Here is a 12,065-nt window from a genome sequence, read left to right on the forward strand (position 1 = left end):
GTGTCGATTCAAACTATAATTTTAAATAAAACATATATTTTTTCCCCGAGGGAAAAAGAATGCCATATATATTTGGTACTTGCAACTTTAAAATTCAAGATTCTGAAAAATTATGTTGTTTCAATTAATAGATGGATGAATTGTTAAAAACTCATTTATGTCATGAATACATTAAGTTGTGGATTAAGTTGTGGATGGACTGCAATCAAATATTGTAGCTTGTAAGTAGTTCATACAAACACTTATAAGTTATGTCGCATCTAAAAAAGTTTGCAAGATTTTCTTCTATAAATAGGAAGCTAAATCAATTCATTTTTGTTCAGCAATCTCAAAATCTATATCTATATAGTATAATATAAAGCTAAGCATAGACAAGGTGATGTGGCACCTCTCTATGGCCTAGAATCATATTTATCTTTTTCATCCTTTTTTTGGCATTTTCTCCTCTATTTCACTATATAATAATAGTAACACAATAATAAACTAACTAATTTAATTAACAAATATATCAGCCCACGTAATACTTGCAATTAAGTCCAAGTAATTTTCTTGCAATTAAGTCCAAGTAATTTTTTGTCTATTCATGAGCCATAGTAACCGTTTGTATAGCCTAGGAATGGGTGTTACAACTCCAACCTTTAATGTTCATTATTGTGTTTTTCTTATTCAAACCCAGGCATCTGGTGAATAGCTATAAGTTTGGGACTTTGACTGTCTATGGTTGATGATTTAGAAAATGTGAGTCATCATCAAATCATTTATTCACCTATCACTTTAAAGGTTAGCTTTTGCCGCTAAACATAATTTCTGTAGTAGTTAAACAAGTTTCAAGATAACCTTTCGTTCTGCCTATGAGTTGCAAAAAAGAAAGCTTCTCAATGTAATTTCATTGTAGGTAAAAGTAAAAGGGGTCCAAAACTTCATGAAAGTGGCCTCTTATGTAAGATAAAAGTGAGAAAAACTGGCAGGCTGCATTTCTAAATCAACAACATTGACAGATACAGATTTTAGGATTGAGCAACCCCTTCGATGATTCTAAATCGTGTGGTACAATTTAGTAGCCCCTTTTTGTCAGTGTCTGTTCATATCATTATGAAGGATGAAAAAGAAGCAGTTTGTAGCCAAAAAAAAAAAATTGCAAATTCTTGAACTTATTCTAACCGGTGAACTCCATTTTTTGGACTACTAAGTCAGTACCCTGTGAATATTTATTTACATTTGATTTCAAGAGACCTAATTATTTAAACATTGTTTAGTCTTTTTGGCACTTCCTTCATCATCTCATTATCGATTTTCGATATTGTCAATCAATATAGGGAATTATGTACTTCGGTTATGATGTAAAAGAAATAATGAAAAAATTTCATGGATGGCAATTTGAGAGAGCGGAGTTCAAGAATAATAAAATACTTCTCTTGTAAATCATTTTATCAAAACTTGACCAACCTTGATCCCACTGGCATGTTACATTGCACAGTTTTGTTTTGTTTTTTTTGAATTAATTCAGTTTAAATGCCAAAGTAAGGCATATTCCTATGTAAATGATAATTTCCTTATTTATGAATGGTTACATCTAAATGATTTAGTCTTGTGCATCTTTTTCCAGGTTGGTTTCTTGATTTGGCTGTGAGAAATGTTGAGGAACTATAGAAAAGTTTCTTGCTGGTGTTCCTCAAAATATCAACTCCAATTTTGTTGCCTATGGATATCTTATTGTCGTTAATGAAAAAGTTTAAGTTCATTTATATAAAATTGTATCTTCTCAAGTGTACAACTAAAAATAATAATCTAATTACTTTAATTTATATGGTAATTCGTGTTCTAAGATGATACTTATAAATTTTTTACCTTTTCATCTAGTATTAATACTTGAGTTGATTTTTCAGATTGTTACTCAACTAATAGGTATTATCTCATACTCAGAAAGTCACTTTCTTTGTTGAAGGAAATTATAATTAAGAAGAAAGGTGGCTTTCTAAAATAATAGTAACTATTAGTTGAGTATAACTGTTGGAGAAATCAACCCTTTGATACTCCTTAAATCATTAGAATGTTCGTAAATTCAGTGCGGCCTATTACGACCGCTTTCCCGTAAGAAATTCTTTATATATATTATATATATATATATATATATATATCGCGCTCTCCTAGAGTCCAGCATTATAATAATTTCTGTATTGTTATTTTTTTTAGCTTTTTGGACGGCTATGAGCAATCTATGAGAAGTCAAAAATGTAGAGATCGCATTGCATTACAGTACCATTTTCTTGGCTTTCACATCACTTGTCACTTTCAGGTTTCAACAAACAATTAACAAATCACAACTATAACACGTATAATAATTAATACTCCAAAATCCAGCAAAAACAATGCAAACCTCCAAACGTCCATTAAAAAAAAAAAAAAAAATATCAAACGAACGGAAATATCCAACAAAAAGATATTACAGAAGTGGTAACAATTGTCAGACAAAATATAATTTAAACTACATATTGTTTAGAAAATAAAACTAGTCTATTGTTTCAATACATTAACAAATAAAAAATACAACTAGTCATCATCGTCATCATGGGTCTGAAGGGGAGAAGGGGTCAAACTGTTACTTTCTCAGATCCGTTTTTCTAAGCCTTGAGCATATTGATATCCTTATTTTGGCTGTCCACCTTATGCTTCAGTGCTTCCTTCTCCTTTGCATTTTGGTTTGCGTCTTTTGTTCAACTCCTGCACATGTCTCCACGTGGCATCCAACTCATCCTGATTCACGGAGGACTACGAAAAGGATGACCCAATCAATAACCTCGAGGAGCCACCATAAACGAAAGCTCCGAACAAAGGCCATATGCTCTCCCTTTATTTAGTCCTCCAACCACATTAAGCCAAATGTTAATAATTTGGCTATCCGGTGGTGTTGCTAAACCCAGCCATGTCTTTTCTACTTTAAGACTCAATTCGTGCTGACATTTCATCCTTAAACCTGAAGAGCTGATATACCATGGGAGGCCCTCCCTTACTCCTTTACTGCAAATAAAAGGAAACATATGTCAATTAGGATACAAGTTATATGAATTAAAAAGTAAGAGTACTTTAAATGGAATAACTTAAATCACCAATTCAAGTGAGTTGCTTCATCTTGTTCTAAGCATCCCAAAGCAAACTCGGATAGTCTATGTTTGGCTTGTGCATTAAAGGCATCTCTTATCTGCCTCTCATGCTCAGGAGCCTATGAGAAATGTTTTTGCAAATTATATAGGGGCTGCCGTTCATTATCAATAAAAAAAATACATCATATGTTAATAAAGATGCGTCTGTCTATGTTTACATGAAAAGATGCGTCTATGTTTACATGACTCTCTAAACATCATATCATGACGGTCATAGTTTTCCCAGGTCGGGAAATACTCATGGTATTGCACCTCAATAATCATCGTAATAACGTGAGCAAAAGAAGTAGGATAAAATCTGCAAAAATGTAAGTAAATCATGTTCAAATGAATAAAATTTGAACAAGTGAAACAGATTATGGAAGAGTAGGATTTTCTTCTTAGATTCATTCATCATTTAGATGCACTATAAAATCTGTAATTGTCTTTATATCTTGAACCTCTTGGAATAATATACACAATAACAACTATTTTGGATCATAGATAAGTACTATTTTTAGCAGTTGAATTTGAGTATCGCTACAAGAGTTTAATCTACCGCATATAGAGAAGTTCCGGACTTGGAAAAATTCACTCATACCGTTTTGAATGCGTTTCTGTAGGAAATCAATCCGTGCCTTGTATTGATGTATCAAAGTTATTATATACAAAGTAGGTATCCCTAATTAGAATGATACTAGCCTAAATTACGGGACTCGATTACAATACATAGGAAGGGAATATTTACAATATTTATACTATTACATAGTCTATCACACCCCGCGGTCGAAGCGGGGAGGTTGTCGTACGCTAGATCGTCCCCGAAATCATCAAAGAGCACGCGCGGAAGACCTTTAGTGAAGATATACGCGATGCACGGGTACGGGACGGGACGTGAAGGACACGAACTTCTCCACGGGCAACTTTCTCACGTACGAAATGTATGTCCGTCTCAATATGTTTAGTGCGTTGGTAAGGATTACTCGATGGTATATGGTTAACATTATCACAATAGACTAAGGTTGACCGAATTGGACAACGGAGCTCGAAGAGTTGCGAAGCCAACGGGACTCGAGATACTACATTAGCAACGGTATTCGGCCTCGGCACTCGATTTAGACATAGTAGGCTGCCGTTTGGATGACCGGAGAGGAGGTTATAGACACGGAACTGGGTGGAGCGGCGAGTGTCCGGACAACCACCCCAATCTGCATCAGTATAAGATACAAGAGAGGCAATGGAGGACTTGTACAGATGGAGACCAAAGTCAATAGTACCTTGAATGTATCGGACTATGCGTTTAAGAGCATGCATATGGGCAACCTTAGGATCATGCATGTGAAGGCATACTTGTTGAACCGCATAGGAGATGTTTTTGAATGTAAGTGTTCGTAACGCGCCGGCCAACTTACGATATCGGGTGGGATCATCGCAAGCGAGGGCCGGCCGTGGCACCAAGTTTGCTTTGGTGTCGACCGGTGTACGGCGGGCTTACTCGTCATGCCCGCACGCTCTATAATGCGTCTGCATAATTTTCCGAGAGAGAAACATGCCGTGTGAAGTCCGGGTAACTTCGATACCCGGAAAATGAGAGGGCCCAAATCCTTCATAGCAAATTCAAGACTAAGCGGAGACATGATGGATTTGGAGAGCATCGAGGGAAGGTTTACAGAATAATATCATCAACATATAGCGAATGTAAGCAATGTCGAACCCTCGACAATAAATAAAGAGAGTGATCGGATGCTATGTGAAAAACCAATGGTGGAGACATAGTCGCAAAGCGTTGGAACCATGCGGGAGCTTGCTTAAGGCCGCACAACGATTTCTTCAAGAGACAAGACATGATGGGGATTTGTGGGTCCTTAAACCCAATAGGTGACGCATATAAATTTTACGTGTAGGAAAGCATTCTTGACATCCAACCGATGAATGGGCCAAGAGTGTGTTCAAGTGCAATGCTCAAGACGGACAGAGTATGGCTTGACGACCGGACTGAAGGTCTCGTCGCGGTCAACTCCAACCCGTCGAGACGCCATCACGGACAAGACGGGCTTTGTGCCTCTCAAAAGAACCATCGAGAATTCTTTTTATGACGAAAAATCCACATAGAACGAATAAGATTCACATCGGGGACGTGGAACCAACTCCCCACGTCTTATTATTAATTAGAGCATTATATTCATCAACCATGGCAGCTTTCCAATTGTGGTCATTTAGAGCGTGGACGGGATTTCGCGGGAGGCGAGATGGAGAAAGGTCGGAAGTATTTAAGTTGAAAGGTTGTTTGGGTTTAAAATCCCGCGTTGGCCTCTAGAACCATGCGGGAGGGTCGGGCGGTGACCGCGGGGTGGGATTAATCATCAGGCGGTCACGGGTAGGGCCAGTGGGGGAAGTAGACACGGCGATCCAATGGGGGGAAAACACGGGGCCGTGTCCGGTGCCGGGAGCGGTGGAGGGGTGGACCGAAAAACGGGAAGGTGGAGATAGAAAATGCAGGTATATGGGGAAATGCCATGGTCCAAGAATTCATAGGACGTTGGGGAGGGGAGTGCAATTTGGAGAAGGGAAAAGTTTCGTCAAAGGACATGCCGTGAGATGATGATTTTGTTGGTGGACAAATCATAACACTTATATCTCTATGATTCAACGGATAGCCCAAAAAAACACACGGGGTGGATCTTGCTTGTAACTTATGAATAGTCGTAGATGGGAAAAGTGGATAGCATAGACACCCAAAACCCGGAGATGAGAATAGGAGGTTCGTTGATAGAGAACTTGGGTTGGTGATTTATGCCCAAGGACTTTAGTGGGAAGTATATTGAGGAGGTAGGTGGCCATTTGGAGAGCATGATGCCAAAAAGAGGGGGGACGGAGGAGTGGACAAGAAGAGTGCGCACTATGTTGTTAATGGATTTAATTTTCGTTCCGCTTTGCCATTTTGAGGGGATGTATGGGGGCAAGAAAACCGAAAATTTATACCATGGAGGCGCAAAAAGATTGAAATTGCCCATTTGCGAATTCCCGCCCATTGTCACATTGAATGTTTTTAATGTCTATTTCGAATTGAGTCCGTATTAATGCCTTAAAAGATAAAGATAGAATACACTTGGGACTTGTTAGAGATAGGAAAAGTCCAAAGAAAATTACTATAATCATCAAGAAAAGAAAACATAATAGCGGTGCCCATTAGAACTTAAAACGAGAGATGTCCATAAATCGCTATGAATAATGTCAAACGGCATAGTAGTAAACGACAACGAATCGAAAATGGCAATTTAACATGTTTCCCCAAAGGACAAGAGGTGCAAAAAATCATCGGGCCCTATTACATTCAATTAAGGCATTACTACGAAGAGAACTAAGGATAGCTTTTTTGGTAGAGGCGGGAGATGCCACAAGCTAGGTGATGCGGCAAGAAGGTGGATGGTGGAGTGGACCATTCGTGGCATTGAGAGGATACAATTCATCCTGCTCTCACATCTCATTAGGCGGCTCCCCCGTCGGTAAATCCTTCCACGCGTAAAAAACCCAAGGGATCAAACCACCGAAACATTATTATCCTTAGTGAATTTACGTACGGAAACAAGGTTTTTGATGAGTTTTTGGAGCAAGACATTGCGGAGACGTAATTGAGCATTAGGTGGGGGAAGGGATGTATGACCATAGCCTCGAATTGGAATAGTGCTACCATTACCAACAATGTAAGAGTACAAATTAAAATAAGACGTGAGAGTAAGTTGGCGGTCGCGTGAGAAGTCGCCGGTGTCCATGTACCAATTGTCATCCGGTTGATGCAAGTGAGCATGCATGGGCTGCCTCCTATCTTGTTCTGGGAGGAAGCATGGAATCTGCGAGGCCGAGGACCCGCGCCAAGAATGCCCTCGCGACGTGGCGGGTCGCTCGCCGGCCATGTCGGGTACGGGCAGGGTTTCGGGGGCGGCATTGCGCGCAGTAGCCCCCCGCCGGTGGCTGTATCTGCCTGTCACTGCCCTTGCTTCCCGCGGTTGGCGTTGTTGTTGTTAGCTTTATGAGGAATCCCCACGATTATTATCACGCGGTTAGCTTAATTATTGTGACAGGGGCTGGAGAGGAGTGTCATTATCAATAAGGCGCGGGGGTTGGAATCGCGGGCACGTTCCTTGGCGGTACCGCATCATCATATGAGCAATAAATAAGACATCTTCTGTTGAATGGTGGTGACAAAGTGTGCATACGTCTCGGTAAGCCGGCGAGAAGTCGCACCGGACGTTGATGACGGCGACCCGACGTTTTCCCAGGTCGGAAGACTTGAGCCTATTGTAATAGGGTAATTGTCGGCCATTTTTGTGGTGGTGAATTCGGTTTCAATAACGTGAGTGTTTGTTATCTTGGAAAAGTTGAGCAACTCGATTCCAAGCCTTCTCGGCAACATCATCAGCCAGAATAGAGGTAAGAATATCATGGGAGACGGTGGCGTATATCCGTTGAAGGACCACCGCATCTAGGCGTTTCCGGAGCGAAGTTAGCGCCTTGTTGCGTCATACGCGGTGAGTTCGGCGGTGTCGTGGGTGGTATGATGTGCTCGAGATGAACGCGGGCTAGGACTTTGAAATTCGTGATAATGGCCGGTTTCCATGTCTAGAGTGATTGGGATTAAGGATTTCACATTCGTGACGGTTGGAATGGAAATTTTTGTTGTACACCATGGGAGGAGAAGAGGAAGGAGGAAGGGGACCATTTAGGGTTAGGGTTGAAAGAGAAAGAGAGAGGTGGATTTTACACGATTACGTAGGAAATCAATCCGTGCCTTGTATTGATGTATCAAAGTTATTATATACAAAAGTAGGTATCCCTAATTAGAATGATACCACAAATTACGAGACCGATTCTGTAATACTTGGAAGGGAATATTTACAATATTTATACTATTACATAGTCTATCAGTTTCTTTTAATTTTGCTTTCTCGGAAGTTTCCAAATCCACTAACTGAAGTCAAACATATGCAAAAAGGAAGTCCACTGAACAATGAAGGTCCTTCGAAGTTGCCTATATTTTAAGGCACAGACTTTTCAATGACATCTTGAAACGAAAAAGAAAGAAGTGAAAATGACCCCTGACCACAGGAGAAAAATCCTTAGTTGCCAGTCTCTGCAGAATTTCAAATTCAAAGTCTTTGCAAATGTACCCAGTAATATATACAACCACTAAACGCGTACTTATATCTGTTGCTGCAGTTGATGTTTTTTTCTTTTAAAAAAAAGGGTTCATCATGGATTTAGTTTCTTGGTTCTTTGTCTTCATTTTGGTTCATCTGTGGTGCTTTGATTCAGTTCAAGGACAGAACACACCCTATTCAAACTGTCCGGATAAATTCCAATGCGGAAGTTCAGAAATTCTGAGCTTTCCTTTCTACAAGCCCACTCAACCTGATTGTGGATTATGCAAGGTGGATTGTGATGCTACTCCACATCCCATGATTGAATTGGAAGGAGTGAAGTATCAAATTCTTGCAAAGCAGAATGTTTTTGTCACAATTAAGGACCCTATTCTTGAAAATTTCTTGAATAAGAAGAGTTGTCAATCTTTTGAGAGAAATCTCTCTCTCCCAATATCTCCTATAATCACCTATACAGTCTACCCTTTCCTCACCTTGTTCAGATGCAATTCTAGCAAGAAGAGATTCCAAGAAGATTTCTCTTACCAGGGTTTTCAGAGCTACAATGGCCGCGAAAGTTTCACATTATACTATAACATCTCATCCATTTCTTCTACAGGATATACTCTTCCTACTAGCTGTTCAATGATTCAATTGCCTATATGGCGTCAGGTTTTGAATCAAAACCGAATAATAGCGACCTGTTCGATCTGTTAGCTGCTGAAGTTTCTCTAGGATGGAGGGTATCTAATAAGTGTAATCAGTGTTATTCTAGAGGAGGACGGTGTGAAGTTGACAGCAACAACAATTTTTTTTGTTCTGCTGGTGAAGGCAAAGGTATCCAAGAAAAACTTGCTCTTTAATCTTCAATGAGATATAATACTCAAAGAAATTTGCTTCATTGCACTTCATAGTTAAAGGCAAAGATAACAAGACAAACTGCATATTTTATGAATAAGAATATTCTCTGGATCTATGTGAGGATGGAGCACTTTGAGAGATATAGGCAAATAACCTAGAAGGCATCACTGAAGTAGAATACTTAGTTCCTTCATCTGTAATTCATTTATTTATTCATGTTAGTGTTGCAGGAACATTGAAAAACCGTCATCTTCGGACAACTTTGCTCGTCATAGTCACAGGCAACTACACCTTCTTTCTTCTACTGTTAAATTTGTGACTGCCCTGAAAATTCCTTCGATTCTTTTTCCCCTTTTGCTCTTTTTCTCTTTGTAAAATTGTACTAGTTGAATAGTCCCAAAAGCAGACTCTTCCCAGTGCATGACTTTTTTTTTTTTTTCCACAGTTGCAGTTTTCTTTTGCACTGGAATTTTGACTTTGCTCTTCTGCTTCAGAAAAAAGATTTTCTGGCACAAGTACCTCAGGTTTTGGGAAACCAAAGCTGAGGATCACTAAATATTGAAGCATTTCTGAAAAACTATGGGCCATATGCTCCAAAGAGATACAGCTATTCAGACGTCGAAAGATGACCAGTCGCTTCAAAAACAAACTAGGTCAAGGAGGATATGGTTATGTATATAAAGGAAGTTTGCAGAATGGAAGGCATGTGGCTGTGAAGGTCCTGAAAGAACTGAAAGGCAGTGGTGAAGATTTCATTAACGAGGTGGGAAGTATTAGCAGGACATCACATGTTAACATCGTGAGCCTTGTGGGATTTTGTTTTGAGGGTCGCAAAAGAGCTCTCGTTTATGAATACATGCCAAATGGATCTCTTGAAAAGTTTATCTATGAGGAAATATCCGACGAGTTCGCCAATTGGATTGGCCAGTACTGATACAAAATTGCACTAGGCATTGCTCGAGGATTGGAGTACTTGCATCGTGGTTGTAACACTCGGATTTTACATTTTGATATAAAGCCTCATAATATACTGCTTGATGAAGATTTTTGTCCTAAGATCTCTGACTTTGGCCTTGCCAAACTATGCATGAAAAAGGAGAGCATTGTGTCAATGTTAGGTGCCAGAGGACTATTGGTTATATTGCTCCAGAAATTGTTTGCGAAACTTGGGAGGTGTCTCTCACAAGTCTGATGTCTATAGCTACGGAATGATGGTCCTAGAGATGGTTGGAGGAAGAAAAAATGTTGACACCAGACTTGATCATACGAGTGAAATCTACTTTCCAGAATGGCTCTGTCAACGAATTGAACTAGATGAAGAACTTCAATTAATTGGGATAATGAATGAAGAGGACAAAGAATGTGCACGAAAGATGGTGATAGCAAGTCTATGGTGCGTCCAAACTGGTCCCTCAAATCGACCATCTATGACTAAGGTTGTCGAAATGTTAGAGGGGAACCTAAACTCTTTGCAAATTCCTCCCACGCCTTACCTATATTCTCCCTCAAGAACAGAGGTAGATTCATAGCACTAGAATTGACCTCATCAGCAGTAGAATTGACCTAAGCTTTGTTTGTTGATATGTCAGCTATTATTTGTGTAGTCTCATTTTTGTTATGGAATTTTAGTAAAAGTAGGTACAGTTGTCTCTATTTTCTCCTTAGAAGTGGTTGTTAAGTTTGGTATCCAATGTACTTATATGTCCTTGAGTCTTAAAGGATGTAGAATCATATATTTCTTAATGATTGATCGCTAAAAATATCAGCGATTTGTCTGAAGGAAGTTCACAACTACTGCATAGGATCTTATCAGATGGTACATTAATCTTCGTAAATGAATTTAATGGCATTCTCTAGCTAGTGACAATATGCAGAAGTATCTTGGTGGAGTAGATAAACATTAAGTTGATTATCAGGAGAAGCATATGCGGGTGCTTAACTAGCAAGAGAAGAAAGATTTGGTTTAACCGATGTTGTAATAATCTGTCCAGATCTTCAGAGAAATGAATATATTTAGCAATGAGGATTTAAGTTTGTATTGCATAATTAGTCGTCGGGGATGTAAAACTATTACATGAAAGTTGAAAGGATCTAATGACTTTACGAGTTTACGTCATCAAAATGCAAAGTTTTCCCAGATTTCAATGAACAAAAAGGGAAAGAAGAGTAAAAAGACCTCTCAATCCATAAGTACTTTGCAAATTCTTATTGCAAAACATGATAGCAAAACATGATAGTTCTCTTTCTGCTCTCTTATTTCTTTGTTTTCTAGGCATTTATATATTCATCAACCTGAAATGCAAATCCTAGTATGGCTCATACGTGATAAGTAGTGTCACTACTAAATAGTGGTGATTATCAGTGCATTAGTTAGAATTAGTTACTGCTGGATTTTACTATTAGTTTACTGCTAGTTTTCACTGTTTGACTAAGTCTATAGCTGGTTGTTAATTAGGATTAGTATTCTCTCCTCAATTTGTGGTGGAGTTAGCTTAGGAAACTGTTAGGCTAATCGTGTATATTTACTACAGTTTTCAGCAATAGAGTAACAGAAGTTTTCTGCCTTACTATCTTGTTCCTTTATGGTATCAAGAGCCTTAACAAACTCTAACGAGTAAGATCCTATTTTTTTTCTTCTCTCCCACCCACCCTCCTCAAATGGCCAACACTTCTGCAGTCGTTAATGAAACGACAACAATATCGGTGCGATGGTCATCCAATTTAATCAATCGTCCAATTGCCAATAAAATTACAAGGCAGCCAAACTTTGCAACTTGGAAGGCGCAATTTTCCATGCTTATGCATGGTCATGATCTTTTTGGTCATCTAGACGGATCTACTCCTACCCCATCTCGCACTATCACAATCGGGCATGTGCCACTAGTGCCAATGCGCGTTTTCTCTTTGGTTTCGTCAAGACCAACTC

At 39.1% G+C, this 12,065-nt stretch overlaps 1 protein-coding gene, 1 long non-coding RNA gene and 1 pseudogene across 2 annotated transcripts in view; 2 read left to right on the forward strand and 1 right to left on the reverse strand.

Annotated features, from left to right (window-relative positions):
- Positions 1-2,627: 2,627 nt before the first annotated feature.
- On the reverse strand, positions 2,628-3,477 carry LOC132066738 (uncharacterized). Its single transcript, XR_009416928.1, has 2 exons — positions 3,108-3,477; positions 2,628-3,018 (listed from the first exon to the last, which is right to left on the reverse strand). It is a non-coding gene; the product is annotated as an uncharacterized LOC132066738 (long non-coding RNA).
- Positions 3,478-8,502: 5,025 nt separating this feature from the next.
- The window catches only part of LOC132067653 (rust resistance kinase Lr10-like), a 12,165-nt gene continuing 8,602 nt past the window's right edge, over positions 8,503-12,065 (forward strand). The window contains exon 1 of the mRNA XM_059460949.1: positions 8,503-9,115. Within this exon, the coding sequence (XP_059316932.1) occupies positions 8,941-9,115 (175 nt within the window). The 5' untranslated portion in view covers positions 8,503-8,940. The remainder of the gene's footprint in view (positions 9,116-12,065) is intronic.
- Positions 9,209-11,216, forward strand: LOC132067654 (rust resistance kinase Lr10-like; annotated as a pseudogene).

This window comes from Lycium ferocissimum, chromosome 8 (genome assembly GCF_029784015.1).
Source record: "Lycium ferocissimum isolate CSIRO_LF1 chromosome 8, AGI_CSIRO_Lferr_CH_V1, whole genome shotgun sequence".
Classification (NCBI taxonomy): domain Eukaryota; kingdom Viridiplantae; phylum Streptophyta; class Magnoliopsida; order Solanales; family Solanaceae; genus Lycium; species Lycium ferocissimum.